The sequence below is a fragment of the Bubalus bubalis genome, chromosome 13 (genome assembly GCF_019923935.1).
Source record: "Bubalus bubalis isolate 160015118507 breed Murrah chromosome 13, NDDB_SH_1, whole genome shotgun sequence".
NCBI lineage: Eukaryota > Metazoa > Chordata > Mammalia > Artiodactyla > Bovidae > Bubalus > Bubalus bubalis.
The window spans coordinates 59,554,201-59,579,598 of NC_059169.1; the positions used below are offsets into that span (position 1 = coordinate 59,554,201).

At 48.2% G+C, this 25,398-nt stretch overlaps 1 protein-coding gene across 2 annotated transcripts in view; it reads left to right on the plus strand.

Moving 5' to 3' along the window:
• Nucleotides 1-24,921, plus strand: part of LOC102388988 (arachidonate 5-lipoxygenase activating protein) — a 50,996-nt gene extending 26,075 nt beyond the window's left edge. The window contains exons 1-5 of one of the 2 annotated variants that reach the window (XM_025262901.2): nucleotides 2,142-2,298; nucleotides 9,371-9,470; nucleotides 16,020-16,090; nucleotides 19,010-19,091; nucleotides 24,479-24,921. In XM_025262901.2, coding sequence (XP_025118686.1) covers nucleotides 2,229-2,298; nucleotides 9,371-9,470; nucleotides 16,020-16,090; nucleotides 19,010-19,091; nucleotides 24,479-24,641 — 486 coding nt within the window. In that variant the 5' untranslated portion in view covers nucleotides 2,142-2,228 and the 3' untranslated portion in view covers nucleotides 24,642-24,921. Of the gene's footprint in view, nucleotides 1-2,141; nucleotides 2,299-9,370; nucleotides 9,471-16,019; nucleotides 16,091-19,009; nucleotides 19,092-24,478 lie in introns of those variants that run through there. The other variant, XM_044927318.1, reaches the window with a different exon arrangement.
• The last annotated feature ends 477 nt before the right edge of the window (nucleotides 24,922-25,398 follow it).

Consider the following 25,398-nt stretch of genomic DNA (forward strand, 5'->3'; position numbering starts at 1 on the left):
GAGCTCAGATGTGGGGGCAGGGGTCCCATCACGGGTCCCTCCTTGCCTTCTCAGCTTTCTAAAGTGGGGCTGGCTGGGCATCCCCCCACCGACCCTGTTTGTGGGGCTCCTGAGGCTTGGGAAACCAGCAGCAGAGGCTGCTCCTTCCTGCATTCCTGGGGTCTGATGAGGTTTGCACAAGAGCCCTGGGCAAACCATGTAGGACTATGTTGATACTATGTCTGTGTGCCTGCAGGTCTTGGCACAAACTTACCCACCACAAACAGGAAGGAGATTAGAATAAGTCTTAAATACAGGAGACTATAGGCTACAGAAACTTCTTTAAAGCTAGGCATTTTAATGTGGGATTATGAGTCCTGAACAGTCTCAACAGGACAGTAGACAAACCCAGCACTCCTCACCCCCCACCGACCCCTGTCTTTCTTTAGGGAACAGTTTCCCTTAACCACAGGAGACTGTGGAAACCCCCAGGTTCTCTCATTTTTCTGCCAGCTGGTTGTCCCAGCAACCCCATGGATTGTAGCCTTCCAGGCTCCTCTGTCCAAGGGATTTCCCAGGCAAGAATACTGGAGTGGGTTCACGAGTCTTTGAGTCAATAAAGGCTTCCCTTTTGGCTCAAGCTAGTTAGAGCTGAGTTTCTGTTGTTTGCAACTAGAAAACTTTTCAAGGGTCTGACCTTCACTTCTGATGCACTGTTACTAAAATAGGAGGAGTCTTAGAAGGGCCAACTTTACGGAGGCAGACCCCTTGTCGGCTGGGACCCAAGTGTTCTCTGAAGTTTACACATCAGATCCTATTGAGGTGAACACATGCTTCTCGCTAGTGCTGAGCCCCTAGACAATCAAATCATGTAATGACTCCACGTGGTGCAAAGTGTTCCAGGTGCTTGATTCCTGGGAGCATTGTGAACTGGCTCAGGGCTGCCCTTGTAATTGGCCTCTGTGCATCCAAGCTCCACACGCCACCTCCAAGGCCCTCTTTCCCTCCAGCCAGCTGCAGCCACTCAAATACAAGGCCTGTGTGATCTCTTCCCTGCACCAGCCTCTCCCACACCGAGATGAAAACCCTACCACCACCAAGTGGAGTGGTCAGCGTTCTCTTTCAAAGTGAGGTTTTGATAAAACACTTCTCTTTATCACTGCCAAATAGATGTTGAGTCTGGGATGAAGATCACAGAATCTTGCATGTTCTGTGTAACTTCTGAGTGGTTGATGTTTACAGGGAGAAACCTCCTGTAAAATAACAGGCACTGCCTACTTCACCCAGTAGGTTCCCTCTTTTACCTTTTCTCTACTCATCATTATGTGAAGAAGATCCCAGGGGAGCATCTCAGTAATGACCTCAGAGAAGCCAGTTGAGGTGTTGAGCAATCCTTCCTGTGTGGAGGTTTTCCTTGGGAGTCACCTGTGACCCTCTTTCTGCTCCTTATTTTTTTTTTAAATAATTTTATTATTTCCTTATTTTATTCTTAGGTGTGCTGGGTCTTCCATGCTGCTCAGGCTTTTCTCTAGTTGCAGCGAGCAGGGGTACTCTCTAGTTGTGGTGTGCAGTCATCTCATTGCAGTGGATTTTCTTGTGGAACACAGATCTAAGGAGTGTGGGCTTCAGTACTTGTGGCTAGTGATCCCTAGACCACAGGCTCAGTGACTGTGGCGCACAGGCTTTGTTGCTCCGTGGCATGTGGAATCGTCCCAGACCAGGGATCGAACCCGTGTCTCCTGCATTGGCAGGAAGATTCTTTATCACTGAGCCACCAGGGAAGGCCCCTTGGTTTAGTTGTCATTCTCTTGTTGCTTGTTTCCCATAGAAACATCATCATTTCTTCATTCGTTCATTCATTCATCCAGGGCTTAGGAGGCTGCTACTCTGGGCTCTGTCATGTGTCAAGTATTTATTTATTTTCCTAGGAATTCAAAGAAAGAAAGAAAGACGATACCCTGGACACAGACCTTTTAGGTGCTCCATGAATAGAAGACAAGTTTCACTTTTTATTCCCTTCCTTCTCTACTCCTGAGCCCTGCTGCTTCTGGCAGGAGAGGCTGAGCCCGGGGCACTTCAGTGGCTAGTTTTTTAAAAAAAAGGAAGCAGAAGAAGGCCTGTAATTGTGCTGGGACCTTCGGAAATTCTAATGATGAAAGGCAGAGTCTGGCTCCCACTTCCCCTTCCTGCACAGTGCGGGCGTGGGGTGCCAGGGAGCTGAGCGGTCCTGCTAGGAACCCGAAACAACCATGGACCAAGAAGCCGTGGGCAATATCGTCCTGCTGGCCATTGTCACCCTCATCAGCGTGGTCCAGAATGGTAAGGGAGGCCCCTCCCTCGGGGTCGGCTTGGTGTCTCGGTGTTTGAGAGTCAGACTTACACACTTCTGTGTTTGTGTGTGTATATGTGTGTACATTTTTTTCTTATCTGTATTTGTGTCTTTATTTGACTGTACAGGGATGTGTGGACTTCTGTGTGAACTGGGAGTTTTCCTTCTCCCTATCTTTCTTTTGCTTTAATGGGGATGATTAATCATGTCTGTAGAGCTGGAGCAGCAAGTTGGTTGTACAGAAACTATCACTGAAGTGTTTGCAATCAGCAGTTTAACTATTAATTACTGTGGCCAGTTGGAGGGCAGGAAGCCTGAAAGCGACAATCAGATATATGTTCTCCCAGATACAGGGTTATACCCCATGCAGCGGGCTGACTTCAGCACAGGAGGAGTTACCTGTTACCTGTAAGCTAAAAAAAAAATAAATCTGGCCAATGTGAGGGGAGACTTCACTTTTTCATTATTTTACCTCTGTATTGCTTTTTTATTTCTTTTGATTAAATATGTTCTTTGCAATACTTCCTTTTTCTTTAGCAATGTGTGATTTTTGAAGCATTCTTTGGTAGACATCATGTACTTACATAAGGGGAGAGAGGGTCAGAAGGATTTCCTTGTTTGAGGGTTGCATTTCCATCAACCCTGTGCTGTGCTTCCGCTCAGTCGTGTCCGACTCTTTGCGACCCCATGGACTGTAGCCCACCAGGCTGCTCTGTCCATGGGATTCTCCAGGCAAGAACACTGAAGTGGATTGCCATACCCTCCTCCAGGGGATCTTCCTGACCCAGGGATCGAAACCAGTTCTCCTGCATTAAAGGCGGATTCTTTACCATCTGAGCCACCAGGGAAGCCTAAGAGTACTGGAGTGGGTAGATTATCCCTTCTCCAGGGGATTTCCATTAACCCTGGTGTCACTTAACCCAGGCAAGGGACCTAGAACTGAGAAAGGCCGGACAGGGAGGAATTTCTCTTTAAATTCCTAAGTTAGGACTGTCTCAGACTCTTTTTATCAGCATGGCTGGTATCTTTGGGATTTACAGTTTATGAAGACAGAGAAAAAAAGGAGAAGACTTACTCTGTAACTTAACGGTAATTTCTGAGTGTTCATATACTGTTGCTGCTAAGTCACTTCAGTCGTGTCCGACTCTGTGCGACCCCATAGACGGCAGCCCACCAGGCTCCCCCGTCCCTGGGATTCTCCAGGCAAGAACACTGGAGTGGGTTGCCATTTGGAAATGTGGGTATTCACTCAATTTGGGATATCCTGATATTTTCCCCCAGCTTGAGTGTGGCCTTAGGTTGGTGATGAGCCTTCTGGGCACAGAGTGAGGCTCCCCATGGCCTCCCGGCACCGGAGAGACCAACTTTGCATACTCCAAGTCTGTTTCCTCTGTGGAACAACACTTGGCAGCTTTCTGACATGAACATTTTCATAGTAAGTGTCACACAACAGAGCTGCAGCTCTGATAGGGCACGAGTGGCTCCGGGTGAGGCTGCCATGGCCCCAAGCCACTGCTGTTTCATGCAGGTGCCATGCTGGGGCTCTCTTAGTTTCTGTAAATCTCCAAAGGATCATTCATTCAACCTGCATACTCCCATCGGGGACTCTGCCTGGTCCAGGAAGGTTCCTGCCCCCAGGAAGCGGGAGGGTAGCAGGAGAAGATGGGCAGCAGGAAGCAGGAAGCCTGCTGTGAAACCTCGAGTCCCTGTAGGGCAGTTGCATGGGTGCTGGTTGTTCGGGTGCCCCCTCCGGCCCTCCCTGATAGCCGTCAAGATCGGTGACAGGGGACGGGAGCCAGGGTCCCCTCAGCCGCCCATGCAGAGGTTTGCATCCACCCTGAGCTGCTGGCCCCCGGTCCAGAGCTGAGTGGGGGGATGCCACGTGGTTCCCCCCGTGAGAACAGTCTCTATCCCTCCCCCGAGATGCCCCAGGACCTGTCCCTGGAGTGTCTGGTGAGTCCTGGGCTTTTCTGTAGAAGTGCAGGGAACCCTGAGAAGACTTGAGGTGATGAGGTTTCTAATCATTTTTGGCAGATGAGATTAGGTTGTGGGGAGGAGAGAGGACAGATGGCCACATGTCTGAGCTCTAACCACAGTCTTTCGGCTGGCCATCTTGGATAGGTGACAATGGGACCCGATGGCCTTGTGATACGGTCCCATGAACTGATGACGCTTCTTGGGGGGAGGGAGTTGAGAGTGGACCAGCTCTTGCTTTAGGCTGGAGACTTTTCATCCTGGACACATTGTCGATTGGGCTTGTTTGTGGCAGTGTGGACAGCACGGCGCCCATGTCATAGCCTCTGTTCCTCCCCATCCCCGGCCCTGTGACCAGCAAGGGCACTGTGTGGACAGAGTGATTTTGCAAAGGTTGGGGCAGTTTTGAAGCCACTGAAGGAGTCCTTGGCGCCCTTCAGAGGCTCAGGATCAGCCCTGCTCATCTCTGAGGCACAGATCAAGGCTTGCTGGTCATGCTGAGACCACCTTTTAACTCTGTTCAATGTGCTGGTGCAGGGGAATGAGAGAAATTCAAGTGACTCGGCAGATAAGACCTCTACCTGTTTTAACCTTGAGCTTTTAGGCAAACACAAAGGTCCAACCGAGGTCCAGAACCTCTCTTTACAATCCTAATTAACCTCGAGGTTGCAGTCAAAGGTCTACCTACCATACTAAGTGCAGAAAATATGCAAAAACTCTGTCCCCACCCCAGTTACATTTGAAACCCTTCCTGTTAGCTTTAGGAATGATTTACATGCTGTTGCCAGGCACTGTGTACTTCGTGTTTGTCCCAAGACAAGGAGTTTCGGCCCCTGTGTCTGTGACAGTATGAGGTTGAGGGGGACGCGCTCTGGCTCCCAATTCCCAAGGGGAGAGGCAGAGCCCACCAGCCCAGTGAACTTCCTCCTCTGCCTCCCAAACACTCAGGAGTCGTCAAGATGCTTGAACCCAAGGCCCCCTCCCAGCTTGATCAAGCATAATGCATGTTTGGGAACGCAGACCACATTTAAAGTTTGAGCGACCTGGACCACAAGTACTAAAGCCTGGTTTACCAGGCCGTGTAGACAGATGCATTTCCTCTGCGTAGCATACAGAGGGCCTCCCACTTCTCAGCCAGGGTGCCAGCAGCTTTGACATGAAGCAAACCTGGGAAACATGGCTTTGGAGAAGATGATTCCCACGGGAAGCCAAACTAATTAGGATGGAGGGGAAGAGAGTGAGCTGAGGGGAGGGATCCAGGGCCTTGTACATGGAGACCTTGTGAATGGTGATAGCAGAAGTCTAGACCGCATCCTCAACAGCCCCTACTGAGCACTCCCAGGACGGAGCACTCACAATGCACTGGGCCCACTCTTCCCGTTGCCAAGTGTATTGAGAATTTGCTTTGTGTCATGTATGGTGCTTCCTGCTGGTCATAACATGATCTCATTGAATCCTTGCACCCTATGAAATATTCTACTATTATTACTCTTATTTCACAGAAAAACTAAGTGGAGCTTAGAGAGTTGGTTGGAGATTCCAGAGTCAGTAGTGGTGAAACTGGGATTCAAAGCTACTTCAAAACGTGGAAATTTACACGATGTGTGTTGTCTTGGATTCACTCATTCACACACTCACTGCTCGGGAAGTTCTCTGTTACATTGAACTGAAGCCTGATGCCCTCTAATTTCTATCCACTGGTGCATCTGTTCTTTGGAAAAGCTTAGACTGTGTCTGCAGCTTCTGTGTTTCCAAAGTCACCTGTAATATCCCTGGTTCTACATATCAGTTCTCAGCCGACTTGGTTTCCAGAGTCCCTAGTCATCAGATTACTCCTTCCCACCCCACCCACCACCAACTTGCCATCTTCTTTCTAAGATGCAGGTGGGTGTTTTTCATGTAAGAAATCTGTTCCCGAAATCCAGACACCAGTTCTGTTCAAATGATGGAGGTGTGAGCTATTCTTGTGTATCACAGGGCTGACTCATACTAAATGAAAATCTCAGAATCTTTTTCTGTGATCCTGAGAAAGTTATTCACCTTCTCTGACCTGCAGTTTCCTCAACAGAGAGGTGAGGTTCTAATCCTGTCCACGTGTGGTGGCTGAAGGTGTTGCCTGAGATGATCCCTGAGTCGCTGGCAGAGGCCAGCATGAGGTAGTTTCTTGGTGACCGTTCGTAGCCTTCTCCCTCTGGTCTCTCTCCGTCCCTCTGGTTTGGCCTGATGTTAGCAGCCAGCCAAGAGCAGTGTGTGAATGCTCTCTGCGTGCATAGTTTCTGTAACATGGTCAAGAATATGGAGTATGGAGTGTCAATGTTTGGAGGAGTGGACACACGTGACCCAACTCTTTCAAGTTTAGCTCGGAAGGAAAGAGAGGTAGACCCTAATGGGGGTTCAGGAGAGAGGCAGGCTTGTTTTTGTTCTGTTTTGAGGTTAGGAGAGATTTGAGCATGTTTCAAGGGTAAAGATTAGGAGAAAAACAGAGACCAGAGATTTACAAAGTAGGGCAAACATCGATGAAGTAAGACCCGAAGAGGCTGGCCAAAGCACAGTCAAGGTTGCAGGTGGAGGACTAAGACTTAAAAAAGAGGAAGGAGCTGTTCTTGGGCAAGGAGAGGAAGAAGAGAGACAGACTGAGAGAAGGAGGGCCCCGCCGTGCAGCTGGTTGCAGAAGTAACCTTGGACTTTCTTAATACCGTCCCTGCTTACGTGTTCAGAGGCACAGGCATCACCTTGGGTTCTGGAAAGACAGTGATCAGAATTTCCACTGTATTCTCTGGGGAGAAGAGACAGCCAGAGCAGACAGTTGGCTACTCAGACCCCACATTGCTGATGGACTCCCTGCAGTGAGCTTCCATGTGATAATAAGAGGATGAACACACTCTCGCATGCCCAGCTGGACTCGAGTCCCAGCAGCCCCCTGCTCCCCAGTGGAGGGACAGAGAAGGTTATTTAACCTCTCTGAGTCACAGTGCCCTTGTCGACAGCGTGGAAATGTGCTTCACAGAGCATGGGTCCGGCGTCCACCAGAGTGCCATAATGAAGCCAGCCCTGCGGCTCTGCCCGGTGTGGGCACAGCCCTAGGAGAGGAATGTGCTTTCACCAAAAAGCAAATCACGAGGCTTTTATCCATGGACACAATGGATGAGGCATCCTTTTCAGGTCTTTTCAAGGAGGCTAATGTGAAGCTGATAAAAAGAAATCCTGTGAGTGAGATACCTGACTGTCACCCTTTTTCCTTTTTTCACTCTTGAAATAGGAGGAAAGGAATAAAATAGGGATGGGAGAGAGAGAAAGAGAAAGGGGGAAAGAGCGAGAGGGAAGGAGAGACCATGTTCCCCCCTCCGCATCATCCAGCCTGTAGACAAGACAGACTCTGTCTCCCAGCATCTCTGCATCCCACAGCCATCACCCTCACCAGCTCCCTGCTGTCTTTCCCCCTGTCCTGGGTCTCACCCCTCTACACCCTCACCACGCTAGGACAGAGTGGCTTTCTGGTGAAGCCATTCATCAGCTTACACCTGTCTGTAACTCCATGTTTCCTCAAGATGGCAATAAACTCAGAAGTTCTTAATGTGGCTCTCCTCAAGGTCATGGTCACGCTGCTGGTCTGAGGGCTACGTCCCTGCCACCATCTGCTCAGCCTTGGCTCACTTACCACTTTTTCCTTGAGGCTCCTCCTGGCCACCCTGACCAGCACTCCTGGAGGCCCCTGCCCTGCTCCGCCTTCGTTTTTGTCCACAGCTCGGCACACCGTGTGATTTTAATTCTTGCATATTGTTTACTGTGTATGATCTGTCTCCTCTCCTTGTATCCTCGCTGGAACATAAGCTCCTGAGGCCAAGGCTCTGTGTGTGTGTTTTGTTCTCTGATACAAGCTGAATGTCTGGCACACGGCGAGTGATAACAGAGAAATGGCATTGAAAGAGCAATTCACTGCCTGCCTCTCTTCGGCCTCATTTGTAATTCTGCTTCTGCTAAGTCGCTTCAGTCGTGTCCAACTCTGTGTGACCCCATAGACAGCAGCCCACTAGGCTCCTCTGTCCCTGGGATTCTCCAGACAAGAATACGGGAGTGGGTTGCCATTTCCTTCTCCAATGCATGAAAGTGAAAAGTGAAAGTGAAGTTGCTCAGTCGTGCCCGACTCTTAGCGACCCCATGGACTGCAGCCTACCAGGCTCCTCCGTCCATGGGATTTTCCAGGCAAAAGTACTGGAGTGGGTTGCCATTGCCTTCTCCAATTCTACCAGGTTAATACTCCCCATTACTGCCCCCCACCCGCTGTCTCCCAGTCAACTGGATATACTAACCCCAGAGGGTCTTGCTGCTGGACCTCTGCATATTCCATTCCGATAGAGTGAAGTGGTCTTCTCAGCTGTCCCCGGCCCCCTCCATCTGCTTGTCCTTCAGGTTTTATCTTACATGTCACTCCCTCCAGGAGTCCTTCTGTGACCCAAACACTGAATTTTTACCCCTCTTTGACCCTCGATGGCTCCAAGTTCTCACTCAGTCTCAGCACACGTCTCTCTGTAGGCCTTTCTTTACTTGGTTGTCTATTTCTTCTGGTGGTAGCCTCCTTGAAAGTTGGGGGTGTGTCTTGCTCACAATTGCCTCACCAATACCAAATGTAGCAATTAGTCAAGAGTAGCTGCTGAATCAGAGAAGGCAATGGCACCCCACTCCAGTACTCTTGCCTGGAAAATCCCATGGACGGAGGAGCCTGGTAGGCTGCAGTCCATGGGGTCGCTAGGAGTCAGACACGATTGAGTGACTTCACTTTGACTTTTCACTTTCATGCATTGGAGAAGGAAATGGCAACCCACTCCAGTGTTCATGCCTGGAGAATCCCAGGGACAGGGGAGCCTGGTGGGCTGCTGTCTCTGGGGTCGCACAGAGTCGGACACGACTGAAGCGACTTAGCAGCAGCAGCTGCTGCTGAATACCTTTGTGCTCAGTGACATTTGATGGAGGACAATTAGGGCTGTTTAGAGGTCGAGAGAAGGAAACATTTAATGTTCCAGGAAAAATATTAAGATACCAGGCTCGGGATACGTTCTCATTATAAATCCAAACCTTTCCTTCTGGCAGGGTTCTTTGCCCACAAGGTGGAGCACGAAAGCAAGACCCACAATGGGCGGAGCTTCCAGAGGACTGGGACGCTGGCCTTTGAGCGGGTCTACACTGCCAAGTGAGTCCAAACTCTGACACTGCTCTTTGACCCGGAGTGGGCCTGGGACAACCTTCTGGAGGCTGGGGTGTGGCGGTGGGGGGGAGTGGATGGGTTCCAGGGAAGCTTGAACTTCACCTGGGAGACTTTGGGGGTACTTTTCATCATCTTAGCAGGTGCTGGTGTTTGAAGAGAGGAAGCAGAGGTGTTGGGGGTGGGGGAGTAGACCTACAGCTCCTGCCTGGTCAGGAAACCTCTCAGCCAGTCATTCGGTCACGGAGTTGACCAATTTCCTGGGGGGTTAGTCTCGAGGTGCCACCGTGCAAACCAGCCATTACTCACCAGCTGGCATCAGAAGCAACAGGCAGGACTGGCAGGCAGCTGCCTGCTGCCCCGCAGACACCTAAGCCTGGTCTCCTGGAGCGATCAGGACAGAGAGCATGAGGGGACTATGCACTTGCTTTTCTATCTCTCCTTCTTTACTTCTGCAGGGAAACGTTGCTAGAAAACACCTGAACAACTCAGGGAAGGAGGAGGGATGCTATTTGGGATGCAAATCTGAATGGTGTTATTCAAACACTCATTTTTCCTCTCTGTCAAATGCATTTAGACAAAGGGTTCAGGCATCAGCCTGTGGTGGGCCTCTCCATGCCTGTGACTGGAGGCTTGTTAGGAAGGGTGGCTGTAGCCCCAAGCTGCCAGGGAGCTGGCCTTCAGTCTCGGCTTGGAGGTGACTTTGATATTCCCCAGAGAGCCTTCTAAAACGGGGCTTAGAGCCACACAAGGAAAGTTCTAGAAGGGTAGGGATAAGTCGAAAGGTGTGGCTTTAAACCATGTAAGATGTTTACATTTATAGGAGGTGGGGACCGTGTGTGGGGCACCCCCAGCCCTTCTGTGCCATGTGCAGGGGCTGGCGGAGAGGAGCAAAGACAGGGTGCTCCACTGGAGATGGTGCCAGAACCTCCTTGAAAATGGAATCCAAAAACCAGGAATCGTGTTCTACAGACAGACTGGAATGGGAAGCTTCTTCCCACCCAGATCACTGCATTCTCACCAGCAGCACTGTGCTCCTATGAACACAGCTGGTCAGTATTGGAGAAGTGGGGGCAGGGGAATTTCTCTGTGCCAGGTGGGAAGTTAAGCTTCCATCTTGCCAGCAATGAGGAAGAGCCACAGCAGGCCAGACCGCCTGGTTTTTGCCTTTTCTTCTAGGAGTGAACCAGCTCTCCTTCTCAGAAGCTGCCATGGGACTGCCCTGGTGGTTAAGACTTAGCACTCTCAATGCAAGGGACCCGGGTTTGGTCCCTGGTCAGGAAGCTAGATCCCACATGCTGCAACTAAGACCCGGAGCAACCAAATAAATAAAAATAAATTAAAAAAAGAAGAAGAAGATGAAGCCACCGCACTGACACCTGGTCCCCATGGCCAGCCTCCGGATTGTGGAAGTGCCCTATGGGGGAGGCTATGCTGTCATTTGAAAGACAGTTTGGAAATTCTGCAATGGCGTGCAGTCCCTGAGATCAGAAGATGCTAGAGGAGAGTGGTGGGCAATCAGTGCTGCCTGGGGGTCCTGACTTTCCTATTTACCCTTCAAGAGAGGTGAAGGAGACCGAGGGGAGGAGAGTGAGCTGTGGAGAAGTTGTACCTATGGCAGGGGTAGAGGAGAATTTTCTGTAAGATAAAGGTCATCCAGACACTGCCGTGGTTCTGTTACAAAGACCACTTCCTCCCTGGCCAGCTTGCAGTACCCTGTGTGTGCCTGAGGTGGATTGTGGAAGGCTTTGGAGATAATGCAGTGGTTGTTACTGCCTGCTGGCCACCCCCAGGGCCTCCGGTCTGAGCGCCTCGGCCAGGAAGCTACCAGGAAGAAAGTCATCCGCAATGAGAGCTTCCCCACGGGCCTCCAAAAGCACCCAAAAGGGGTGTGAGATGAGCCATGGGGATGCGAAAAGAAGAGAACATGTATTTATGGTTGCTATCTATAGGAAACTAAGCTTTACTCAGTTTTAATATACAGATCGAGAGGCATATGTGTGTATAATTTGTACATAAATGTACCTGTCGTAGGCTTATACCATCAAAAGTCTTGGTTGATGGAGTGTGGGATAGTAAATGTTTAGAGACCATAGAAAGGGAAGATAGCATAAAGAATAAATGATGCTGGTGGACTGAAAAGACTAATGCATGTTTTTCAGCATAACATTTGGCTGTGGACTGATATAGACTGTTCAAGATTTGGGGGCTGTCGATAAACAAGACATCCCAGCCAGGTTATGCTGTTAGTTCAGAATGGAGTTTGGTTAATCAGCTGCCCTACCACCTATCTCCCTTGAGGGCAGAGCTGAGCCTGATTTTGAGAGAGAAAAGGACCTTGACTGTCTTATCTTGTGTTTAACACATAGGTTGAAGCTCTATTCCCAGCTGATGAGTACAGGCAGGGCAGTCAAAGTTTGATTTTTGGAGAAAAGTCTCAGTTAAGGGACCTAAGATTCTTCCCCAGGGGTGCCGGTGAGCACAGACTGTGGAGAGAAGATGGGTCTCTGGAGGTGTGTAATTTTCCAAAATGGGTCCCATAGGTTACAAGTTCGTGGGCTGTTAACAGGTGTGACAGGGAAACAGGTTCCCCACAGCAAGACTTTTGAGACCCTTTAAAGTGCTAAGAGACACTGTGATGCTTGGTTCTCCAAGAAGGGGAGGTCTTATTGAACTGCAGAAAACCCTCCTTAAAAAAAAAAAGCATATCAAAGGTTTGGTGTCTCACAAAAATGCATTTTAGTAAATGACACCCTAAGGTTTCTTCTCCCCTGCTCCTCTCACCCTAGGCTCACTTCTAAGTACCATGGACTTGTCCAGTGATTTGAACGCGATCCATCTACATTGGTTCTATTGACTGGTATTGATCCTATTACTGTTATTAATGATATGTGCTTCATTAATTAATTAATTTAAAGTCTTATTGAAATAGAGTTGATTTACAATGTTGTGTTAGTTTCAAGCATACAGCAAAGTGATTCAGTTACATGCACACATTCTAAGTTGCTAAGTTGTGTCCGATTCTTTGTGACCCTGTAGACTGCAGCACACCAGACTTTTCTTTAACTATCTCCTGGAGTTTGTTCAAACTCATGTCCATTGAGTCTGCGATGCCATCCAATCACTTCATCCTCTGTTGTCCCTTTCTCCTCTTGCCCTCACTCTTTCCCAGCCTTGGGATCTTTTCCAGTGAATTGGCTCTTTTCATCATGTGGCCAAAGTATTGGAGCTTCAGCTTCAACATCAGACCTTCCAATGAATATTCAGTGTTGATTTCCTGTAGAATTGACTGGTTTGATTTTCTTGCTGTCCAAGGGACTTTCAAGAGTCTTCTCTAGCACTGCAGTTCATAAACATCAATTATTCAGTGCTCAGCCTTCTTTATGGTCCAACTCACATCCATACATGACTACTGGAAAAGCCATAGGTTTGACTAGACAGACCTTTGTTGGCAAAGTGATGTCTCTACTTTTTAATACACTGTCTAGGTTTGTCATAGCTTTTCTTCCAAGGAGCAAACGTCTTTTAATTTCACAGCTGCAGTCACCATCCACAGTGATTTTGGTGCCCAAGAAAATACAATCTGCCACTATTCCTACTTTTTCCCCATCTATTTGCCATGAAGTGATGGAACCAGATGCCATGATTTTCGTTTTTTTGAATGTTAAACTTTAAGCCAACTTTTTCACTCTCCTCTTTCACCCTAATCAAGAAGCTTTTATTCACTAAGTGCTTCACCCCAAATGGTAGATCTTTAAGGGGCTCCTGTCCTTTGGAATTATTACTGTGTTCATAAGTCAGTGGAAGTTCTGGGTGTCCAGAGTACCTAGAGAGTCAGCAGGCTTTGTTGGTTCCCCCATGCCCATATCCCAGGACAGGATACATTGGTTTCTTATCTTTTCTACTTGTCAAGTTCTCCAGTAAAGAATTTGTGACCATCAGAAAGACATGAAGGCCCCTGTGGCCAGGAACACAGCCCAGCCTCCCTGGGGGCTCTGTAAGGGACAGACCAAAGGCTGATCATTCTAGGGTTCTCAGTGGTACCAACTGAATCGAGAGCCCCTATCAATTTGAAGGTTGATATTCAGGAGCAAAATCATGAGACACACATCAAGAAGCTGCCAGAGGAAGATTCTAAGAAAGGAATTTGGATAAAAGGCCAAATGTGTTTTGAAGATTACGTTTTTTTAATACCTTTTTGGCTGCACTGCACAGCAGGTGGGGTCTTAGTTCACTGACCAGGGGTTGAATCTGCAACCCTTGTATTGGAAGCACAGTTTTAACCACTGAACTGCCAGGTAAGTCTGAAGAAAATTGCATCTTTGAGTTTACCTCTGTAGTTTGAATTACCTTAGACCACTGGTTCTCAAACTTGAGCGTGCATCAGAATCACCTGGAGGGCTCTTTAAAATCTTACTGGGCAGCCCCCAGAATTTTTAATTCTGTAGGTCCAAGGAAGGCATTAACATTTACATTTTTAAGAAGGTCCCTGGTAATTCTGATACAGCTGATCCAGGGACCACACCTTGAGAACCGGTACATTAGACCATCGACTGTTGGTGCTTAAGTGGATCTCAGAGTTATTCATTATTCGTCTCTTGGTTTTACTAGTAAGGAATCCAAGTCCAGAGAAATTGCTTTGCCAATGACGAACAGCTGGTTAATGTCAGGTTGGGGACCAGTCCTCATCCTGTGCCCCTCCCGCTTTGTTGCATCGCCTTTCCCTGTTCATCCTTCTGGGTCTTGCTATGCTGTGTTTCCATGGATGTCCGGAGAGATTGTCCTGATCTCAACTGAAGCTTTTCAAGAGGACACTCACTATTTAATTGAGTGCAGGCATACCTCGTTTTATCGTACTTCACAGATACTGTGTTTTTCACCAGCTGAAAATTTGTGGTCCTACATCGTCAGATGATGGATAGCATTTTTTAGCAATAAAATATTTGTCATTAGGAATGTGCCTTGTGTTTTAGAGATCATGCTATGGCGCACTTACTGGGCTGCAGTGTAGCATAAACATAACTTTTATGTGCACTGGGAAACCAGAACATTCCTGTGAGTTGTGTTACTGCGGTGTTTGCTTCATTGTGGTCGTCTGGAGCTCAACCCATGCTATCTCCAAGGTGTGCCTGTAGGGTTGAAGAGGTAACAGTCCTGGTTTTAGAGTTGTATTAAGTCCTGGCTTTGCTACTCTGTAGCTGGGTGACCCTGGGTAAGTTATCTTCAGCTTCTCCAAGATTCAGTTTCTCATCTGACACATGAGAACATTGTGGTAGGCAGAAGAATGACTCCCAAAGATGTTCACATCCTGATCCCAGGAACACGTGAATAGGTTATGTTACATGGCAAGGGGAGTTAAGGTTGCTAAGTAGTTGAGTTTAAATAAAGAGACTATTCGGGGTTATCTGGGTGGGACCAATGTCATTGCAAAGGTCCTTCAGAAGTTCAAGAAGAAAGCAGAAGAGCTGGGGTTGCAAAGACGTAATCAACCATGGCTGGCTTTCAGGTTGGATGGGGCGCTGAACTAAGGAACACAGGTGGCCTCTAGAAGTTGGGAAAGGCAAAGAGACAGAAGCAGTGCACCTCCAGAAGGGATGTAGCAATGCTGACATCTTCATTTTGGCCCATCGAGACTGACTTCAGACTTCTGACCTGCAGATAATACATTTGTCCTAACCCTCTGAGTTTGTGGCTACTTGTCCCAGAAGCCACAGGAAACCGTGCAGTTACTGCGTGTACTGGCAGGATTGCTGTGAGCGTAAAGGAGATCAAGGGTGTCAGACCCTGGCGCAGGGGCCAGGGCTGCGCCCTGACAAAGCCATCAGCAGGATAACTCCCTGAGCACCACCTTTCCCGAATCCATCCTGGCTCCTGTAATGTGGGGGCTAACCTGTCCTTCCTCAGCTTGGCCCACGTGTCTGAGCTGACTTGTGTGTCTGACCTGAAGGTCTACTTGGAGGGGCCTACTTGGTCGGGTCCCTCTCTTGACCCCACCCTGACTGCCACCCAGCCCTGATGTCCGGGTCACTCACTTTTCAATTCTAAGAAGTGCTTTGGCATAGCCAGGAGCAGGACCCCTGCCAAGGAGAATCCATCAAGAAATGGCTTCACCGGGGAAGGGTGTAGATGGATTCCAAGCTTGTGTCTGCTCTACCTGCTGTCTGTTTCTGGAGGTCAGAGGAATTATGAATGGAGTCCATGCCTTGTGAGACGTGTGCGCGTGTGTGCTAAGTCACCTGTTGTGTCTGACTCTGTGTGACCCTATGAACTACAGCCTGCCAGGCTCTTCTGTCCATGTCTGCTAGGCTCCAGGCAAGAATACCAGAGTGGGTTGCCATGCCCTCCTGCCGGGGATCTTCCTGACCCAGGGATTGAACCCACATCTCTTATGTCTCTTGCATGGTAGGCGGGTTCTTTACCACTAGGGCCACCTGGGAAGCCTGCCTTGCAAGACAGTGATTATTATTTGGGGTTTCAGGTAATTTTCAGACTAAACTGCGTCTCTGATTTTTTTCCCCTTGTTTATTTATTCTGCAGCCAGAACTGTGTGGATGCCTACCCCACCTTCCTCGTCATGCTCTGGAGCGCCGGGCTTCTCTGCAGCCAAGGTAACCTGGGCTTTTCTCCCTGTGTATGCTCGCTCCAAAATGTGTGTCACCAAGCGGTGCGAGTGTAGGCTTTTTTGTTGAAAAGACTTTGTCTGCCCTCCAGCTCCAGTCTGCAAAGCTCTGGAGACGTGAGACCCTCTGAAGGTTGTGAGCCAGCAGGCGGGGTGCCAGCGCGGGGCCCGGCGGTAATGCATCGCTAATGCTGGCTCCCTGGTGGCTGGTTGAGAGCGGCTGCACTGACAAGGGTGGTTTCAGGCTAAATGTGACTCAGAAGCCTTAAGCAGCATGAGCTCAGACACAAGGGCATTCTGAATGAGAGCGCGAGGTGTCTGTTCTGGGCGACCGTCATCTGGCTGACTGCTCATTGCCTTCTGCATAGTGCTCCTCCTTCCGGCATGGGTCGAGGTCTCCAGCCTCCCTGGTCCTCAGCAGCCCACAGTCTTGACTTCAGCAAGTTGGATTCCCAAAACTGATTTAAAATTAAGAGGCAACCAAGTGGTATTTTTGGTCCACTTTGGAGACTGGCCTTGTGTCTGCTGAAGGTCTGGTGTGACCAGGCCGGCTTCCACGCTGTGGCCCAGCCGTGCGAGAGAAAAGGCTGCCAGTGTCCTGTGAGAGATGATTTCATCCTTATTGTGGTCACTCATGCAATAAAGTAGGTAAAGTGGACACTGTTGCCCCCTGTTGTTACTTTTGAGGATCCTTGGACTCAGGGAGATAAGTGACTTATTCAAGGTTGCTCAGCTGGTGGATAACAGAGCCAGAACGGACTCCCAGGGGTTTCAGGATAAATCCTGGGTTTTTCACATGTGTCCTCTTACTTTATTCATTTCCATAAAAATATACACTGAACACCTACTATGTGCCAAGCCCTGTTCCCTGGATACACAGCAGTAAATAAGACAGAGATGGTGGCGAAGCACACAGCAGTTGGCGAGATGGACCACAGAAAATAAATGAATGGATAAGTTTGTTGCCAAGAGTGAGACATGCCATGAAGGAAGAGAATCAGGTGCAATGAGAGAGGAGAGAGGTGAAGGCTGGGAGCATAAACCACTTCAGGAGCACGACGTGATCCATAAGGCTGTCAGGAAACGTGTCTTAATCTCCCACTTTCTATCCTCAGTTAAATAAGAAACATGTCTGGCATCACCTGGAAAATGAAGCCAAACTACACTTAGAGTAGGAGTTATGATTCCTTTTATGTCTTCTTAGATGATACTTGATAGAGATGAATCTGGAGTTATTCTGGTTGGATAAAGGGAGTTGAAAAAGGTTTCAGGGCCTGAAAGTAAGCATTTTCTGCCAAAACAAGTGTTGGCATTGCCAGGAGAAAAACAGTCAGTCACTCCTGTTTGGTGTAATAGTCATTTCCTATAAATATGTTAGATTGGATAATTTTTCAGGTGAAAGGAATACCAGCCTAAACCCACCACATTACAGAGCAGGAGCCCAAACTTCAGGGGAACCTGCTCAAACCTGAGAATTTTAGAGCCTGGTTTTGAACACACAACATTCCTCCTGGTGTTTCAAGCAGCTCAGGTCCATGCCAGGGGCAGGCACTGACCCCCAAATACGGGCAGTGAGTTCAGTCACTTTGCACCCTGATTTCTATCAGCTCATGTTCGGTTCAGTTCCTGGTGACAGAAAGGTGGGCCAATAAGTTACTCAGAGCCATCTGGAAGGGACCAACCAGGAATATCCTTGTCCAAGACAGCTGTGAGTTGTCACAACTCTGGAACCATCAGAGAAGAGAGGATTGGAGACCCGAGTACCCAAAGTGCCTGGAGCGCTGCCTGACACATAACAAGTGCTCAGTTAATGTGCTTTATTTGGTATTTGAATAACGCTGCAGGGGGCGGGTTTTGAAGAACTTTTATATCCATACTTCTGTTTCACCCTCATAGTAATTCCTGATAGGTAGGAAAAGTGTAATCAGCCCTTTGTCAAATGTATTAATAGAATGAGTTAAGCATTAGCTCCTGATCGTAACAGTCCTGCTAGGGCTGGGTTTCCAACTCTTGGCTCCAAGCGCTCAGGACTCCATGGGGTTGTTTCACTTGTGTGTATTCCTCACAGTGTTGGAATGCAAAGGGCATTTCTTTCCCTGGAGATCTTTCCTAAACCGTAGCAATTGTTCAGAAAACGTTGAGCATCATGATTCCCGGACGTCCATAGGTGAAGGGTGTACTTTGTAAGGACCAACTTCAGAGCAGGGCTCTGGGAGCAAGTCTAGCTTTCCTCCTACACACACACACACATGTACGTGCACCTACCAGCTGACAATCTTACACTAGTACCTTGACTGCTGGAATCCATGTTTCCACATCTGGAAATAGAAAAGACCATACCAAGACTTCCCTGGTGGTTCAGTGGCTAAGGATGCGCCTGCCAGTGCAGGGGGCACAGGTTTGATCCCTGCTCCAGGAAGATCCAGCACGCTGCACAGACTGTGTGCCTCAATTACTGAGCCCGTGCGCCTGAAACATGAGAAGCCACCACAATGAGAAGCCCATTCACGGCAACTAGAGAAGAATCCCCACTTGCCGTAACTAGAGAAAGTCCAGGTACAGCAAGGAAGACCCGGCACAGCCAAAAATACAATAAATACATAATAAAGAAAAAGATGGTACCAGTCATGTGAAAAGGATTCAGATTAGATGACGGGTATGAAAAGACTTTGTATGAAACGACACTGTGATGCCAACACAAGGTAGCGTGACTATTCTTAAGGATCTCAGGATGCTTCCTGTCCCTGGCTCTTTGCTGAACTTCAGCCCTGACTGGCAGAAGCTGAGGCCTCTGCTCGATTTTGCGACCAACACTGATCACCTATTGGCTGTATTAGTACTGGGTTCCCTTAGTACTTAGTTTTGGCATCTAGGACACTAACACGGGTGTTGTCCTTTCTCCCCTTAGTTCCTGCTGCCTTTGCTGGACTGATGTACCTATTCGTGAGGCAGAAGTACTTTGTTGGCTACCTCGGGGAGAGAACTCAGAGGTAGGCCGCTGGGACGGCGTAAGAACCACGGAGGGAGTGGCACTTTCCAGCCAGAAGAGTGGTCATTCAATATTCCGCTGACCGGGAGGGACCACGAGGGGTTGGAGAGGGGAGGGCGACTTCAATCCCTCATCCTTTTTCCTCCCTGAACTTTGCTGGTTCTGGAAATACAGCTAGGGGCCTTGACTAGTTTTTCCATTAAAAAAAAAAATTCCTCCACGTCGTGCTGGGCTCCCAAAGGATGCTTTAAAAGCATGCCTTGCAAAACCACAGCCTCTACTCCCACCCTGCCGCATCTGGGCCTTGAATTACATGCCCCTGTCTGGCTTCCCAAAGCCTGTCTCGAGTGAAGCATGCCATTGTTTGCCTAGGGGAAGGAGAACTAAAACTTGCACCTTGTGATAAGTTCTCTTGAGTAACAGACATCAGGGACCTGCGGAAAGAACGTTGAGAAGGTCAGACACGTCTGCTGGTGGCAGACAGAGGCAGTGTAGGCGACGATTGTCCTTTCCTTAGACCTGGGTTGGGAAAGCTGGGTTTTAGTAAAGTAAATGATGATACTTAGAGAAGAAAGTTTCGAGTTACAGTTTGCCGCCAGTTCCAGAGTGATCAGAATCGCCGATGGGTTCCAAGGGTGGGGAAGATGCTGCGGGGGCTGCTGCCTACGTGCTGGCCCCAGTGCCCACCCAACTATTCCACTTCTTGTCCCTCTCCATGTCTCACAATAGCGCCCTCCCGCTGCCCCCGTTTGATTCCTGGATTGGGAAGATCTGCTGGAGAAGGGATAGGCTACCCAGATTCTTGGGCTTCCCTTGTGGCTCAGCTGGTGAAGAATCTGCCTGCAGTGTGGGAGACCTGGGTTCAATCTCTGGGTTGGGAAGATCCCCTGGAGAAGGGAAAGGCTACCCACTCCAGTATTCTTGCCTGGAGAATCCCACGGACAGAGGAGCCTGGTGGGCTGCATTCCATGGGTTGAGAAGAGTCAGACACAACTGAGCAACTTCACTTTCACTTTCTGGTGGATAAGGCCACCCAGTTCAGAGAGCCTCCTCCTTCACTTGATCTTAGCCAAAAGGCCGAGAAGTGATCAGAGAGCCCTCTTCAGCAGTGACATCCCTGGAGAAGTTGTCTGGGAAGAGTTAAAGACCCAGAGAAGCGCCTTCTTGAGGGGCGCTACACCTCGAGTCCTTAGAAACATCCTGCCCACACCAAGAACACCACTCTTTCATCGGGAGGCACTCCTGTTTCATCCTTCACCGCAGACTTATCTTGAATAGGTTCTGAAATAGCTTCACAAATCACTTTCCCTCCTTTCTGTAATGAACATATGGTGGCCTCATTCATGTGATAAATCTGACTCACTACAATATTTGACTTTTAACAATTTAATTTCTCTGAAGCCTCTATTCTCTGGCTTAAAAAAAAAAAAATAGACTCCTTTACTTTCTTTCCACTTCTTTACCAACACTAGCAGGTAATTCTCTGTATTTGTCTTTGAGGCTGCCAGAACAAAGTGCTCCATGCAGACCAGGGTGTTTAAATAACAGATATGTCTTTTCTTATCGTTCTGGAGACTGGCAGTCCAAAATCAAGACAATGGCAGGGTTGTTCTTTCCTGAGGCCTCTCTCCTTGGCTCGTACTTGGCCGTCTTCTCCCTATGTCCTCAAGGGTCTTCCCACTGTGTGTGTCTATGTCGTAACCTTCTCTGTAAAACATTTTTTAAAAGTTATTATTTATTTTTGGCTGTGCTGAATCTTTGTTGCTTCACGGGTTTTTCTCTAGCGGGGAGCAGGGGTTACTCTCTAGCTATGGTGCGTGGGCTTCTCATTGCGGTGACTTCTCTTATTCTGGAGCTCAGTTCAGCTCTAGGGTGTGTGGGCTTCAGTAGGTGCGGTGCCTGGGCTCAGTAGTTGTGGCTCCTGGGCTCTAGAGCACGGGCTTGAATAGCTGTGACACATGGGGTTAGTTACTCCACAGCATGTGGGATCTTCCCAGATCAGGGATTGAACCCATGTCCCCTGCACTGGCAGGTGGATTCTTTACCACTGAGCTACCAGGGAAACCCTGCTAACCTCTTTAAAAAAATTTTAAAAAACACTTTTATTGGCTGCGTGAGATCCCAGCTCGCCTGACCAGGGATCAAACTTGCACCCCCTGCATTGAAAGCACGAAGGTTTCTTTTTTCTGTTTTTTTTTTTTTAATTTATTTTAATTGGAGGCTAATTACTTTACAATATTGTGGTGGTTTTTGCTATACATTGATATGAATCAGCCATGGGTGTACATGTGTTCCCCATCCTGAACCCCTCTCCCACCACCCTCCCCATCCCATCTCTCTGGGTCATCCCAGTGCACCAGCCCTGACCATCCTGTCTCATGCATTGAACCTAGACTGGCGATCTACTTCACATATGATAATATACATGTTTCAATGCTATTCTCTCAAATCATCCTACCCTCGCCTTCTCCCACAGAGTCCAAAAGTCTATTCTTTGCATCTGTGTCTCTTTTGCTGTCTCGCATATAGGGTCATCATTACCATCTTTCTAAATTCCATATATATGCGTTAATATACTGTATTGGTGTTTTTCTTTCTGACTTACTTCACTCTGTATAATGGGCTCCAGTTTCATCCACCTCATTAGAACTGATTCAAGTGTATTCTTTTTAATGGCTGAGTAATACTCCATTGTGTATATGCACCACAGCTTTCTTATCCATTCGTCTGCTGATGGACATCTAGGTTGCTTCCATATCCTGGCTATTAGAAACAGTGCTTTGATGAACATTGGGGTATACGTGTCTCTTTCGATTCTGGTTTCCTTGGTGTGTATGCCCAGCAGTGGGATTGTTGGGTCATAAGGCAGTTCTATTTCCAGTTTTTTAAGGAGTCTCCACACTGTTCTCCATAGTGGCTGTACTAGTTTGCATTCCCACCAACAGTGTAAGAGGGTTCTCTTTTCTCCACACCCTCTCCAGCATTTATTGTTTGTAGACTGTTTGATAACAGCCATTCTGACCAGCGTGAGATGGTACCTCATTGTGGTTTTGATTTGCATTTCTCTGATAATGAGTGATGTTGAGCATCTTTTCATGTGTTTGCTAATCATCTGTATGTCTTCTTTGGAGAAATGTCTGTCTAGTTCTTTGGCCCATTTTTTGATTGGATCACTTATTTTTCTGGAATTGAGCTGCAGGAGTTGCTTGTATATTTTTGAAATTAATTCTTTGTCAGTTGCTTCATTTGCTATTATTTTCTCCAATTTTGAAGGCTGTGTTTTCACCTTGCTTGGAGTTTCCTTCATTGGAAAGAATGGAGTCTTAACCACTAGACCACCAGGGAAGTCCTTGACCTTCTCTTTTTATAAGAACACTGGTTATAGTGAGTTAGGGTCTACCTAGTGTTCGCATTTTACCATTATCACCTCTTAAAGACCCTCTTTCTAAATGCAGTCATTCTAAGGTACTGAGGTTTAGGCCTACACCATATGAATGTGGGGGCAGGGCACACGCACAGTTCCGCTCAGAACACTGTCTTGGGGACCACACTTTTTTCCCTAACAAAGAGCTAGAATGGGTCACTTCATGAGCAGGACTGTAAGCAGGAAACCAAGGAGAGAGGAATGCACTGGCCAAGGAGCAGGGAGCTGTCAACTGGGGGTGCCTCTCAGATCCTGCTATGCCTGCAAGTCCCAGGGGGAGCTTGTCCACAGTGTGGGTTCTGATCCAGTGGACCTGGGCATCTGCATTTCCAACAAGGTCCTGTACTGCTGGTCCATGGAGCACCGTGAGGAGCGAGGAGGTTGATACTCAGCTGTGAAACTATTTTCAAACTCTTGACACAGGAAAACTAGGAGTTGCATCATGAACCTTTGGGGTCCCTTTCAATAAGATCAAATTTCTAACATTGAACCTATGGATACCACATTGTACTCTCTAGATTATAGCAAGCAAGGGCCTGGCAGCCTTAAGGCACCTGTTTAGATGAGTTGGCTGTTCTTGGGGAGCCCTTCTGAGTGCCAAGGAGTCCCCTTGCTGGGGTCTTTACTAACAGCCTTAGCAACTAACAGCCTTGGTGATCCAAGGAGCTTCCCTGGTGGCTCAGACAGTAAAGAATCTGCCTGCAAATGCAGGAGACCCGGGTTCAATCCCTGGTTCAGGAAGAATCCTCTGGAGAAGGGCATGGCACCCCACTCCAGTATTCTTGCCTGGTGAACTACAGTCCATAGGGTTGCAAAGAGTACAACACGACTGAGCGAGTAACACTTTCACTTTTCACTTGGTGTCCCACTTGGCTGAACTTTCAAAACATACCAGTGCTGCAGGAATGAACCATCCAGAGCCATCACAGAAGGATGCTACAGAGGAGGGAACCAGGGCAGCTGCTGAACACAGCGGTGTGGTCACGTGTCACTGGAGAGATGACTCCTGACCCCAGTGGGTGCTCTGTGCAAGCAGCGCGGGATTTAGAGCCTGTGAGAGAAGGAGACGAAATCATCCAGTACTAAAAAGTCTCCCTTCCTTGATTCACTTCATATGTAAGGGCTTGCCTTCCAGCCCTGGAGGCCAGCTCTCATTAGTGGGAACTTGAGTTATTCCCAGGCAGCCTCAGGAGACTGAGTCCTCGGATGCGAGAGCATCTCTTAGAATCCACCAGGCTTCTTGGTTCATGTATACCATCCCTTCTCACATAGAGGCACTGAAAATCCTGCATTACACACAGCTGCCAGCATGGCTCTTACAGGCATTCCTGAGAGGGTCTTTGTGAATCCATGGGTCCCTAATGCCCGGTCAGAACCTCGGCTACCAGTGGAAGCCACCACCTTCACACCATCCAGGAGCTGGCATTCCCATGGCACAGAGAAACCAGAGAGCAGAGCCCTGATGGTGATGGGTTTAAGGCTCTTTTTGCTTGGTTCTGAACTAGATTCAATGACTAATACTAGCTAAGACACCCACTCTAGTGTTCTTGCCTGGAGAATCCCAGGGACGGGGGAGCCTGGTTGGCTGCTGTCTATGGAGTTGCACAGAGTCGAACACGACTGAAGCAACTTAGCAGCAGCAGCAGCAGCAGCTAAGACATCCTTCATATGAAGTAAATGGAGCATTCTTGAGTAAAAGGAGGTATCCTTTCACACACACACACACACACACACACACACACACACAGAAGTTGCTCAGTCGTGTCTGACTCTTTGCAACCCCATGGATTGTAGCCCACCAGGCTCCTCGGTCCATGGGATTTTCCAGGCATGAATACTGGAGTGGGTTGCCATTTCCTTCTCCAGGTATCCTTTAAACCCCATGTATTTCAAAGCGATAATATTTTGTGTTAAATTGGTGTCACTTGTGCTCTTCTCCAATTTTCTCTCTCCTTCCTTTCCAGCACGCCTGGTTACATATTTGGGAAACGCATTATCCTGTTCCTATTTGCCATGTCCCTCGCTGGGATACTCAACTATTTCTTCATCGCCTTTTTCGGAAGTGACTTTGAAAACTACATCAAGACCGTCACCACCACCATCTCCCCTCTCCTTCTCATCCCTTGACTCTCTGCTGAATTGCGGGTGGTGTGCTCAGCTAATCGATACCTAGAAGCCATTTAAAAGAAGCTGTAAATCTAATGACCTGCTGGGCTTTGCAACTTGAGTGAACCTCGCTTTTCCTGGAAGAGGAAATTTTCACATCAGCCTCACCCTCTGAACAAGGCCGAGGCCCCACATTTGCAAATTCAGATCCCTTCTGTGTGTTTCGTGACTTATCCTGCTTTCTGAAGACGTTTTGTGACCCAGTTTATGTTTTCCTAAAATAAAATGCAGACATATGTTTGAGGCTGGTGGTTGAGTTTTGGGTGGGTATACTGCTACAGTTGAATAACTAGGCGCTGTTTTCCTCAACCTTAATGATGATAATAAAAAATATGCTATCTACACACACACACACACACACACACACATATACACTCCTGGAAGGTCACCAATGGTCAACTGTGAGTATCTCTGGGTGAAGAAATTTCGGATATGTTTCTTACTCTCTTATTTATATTTTTGCATATTATTTGGAAAATTTTAAGGAGCAAATAAATACCACTAAACAAATGAATAAGACACAACTGAAGACTGCCTTTTCCAAGATGCCTTCCCTAACTCCAGATTGGTCTAATGTTGCCCCCGACCCTCCATAGCACCCTGTGCATGTCTCAAATGCAGCAAATTCATACCACGATGGCAAGCTGTTTCTTAGTCTGCACCACTGGTCCCCACTAAATCATCAGCTCTTGAATATTGTGCTGTGCTCAGTCTTTGG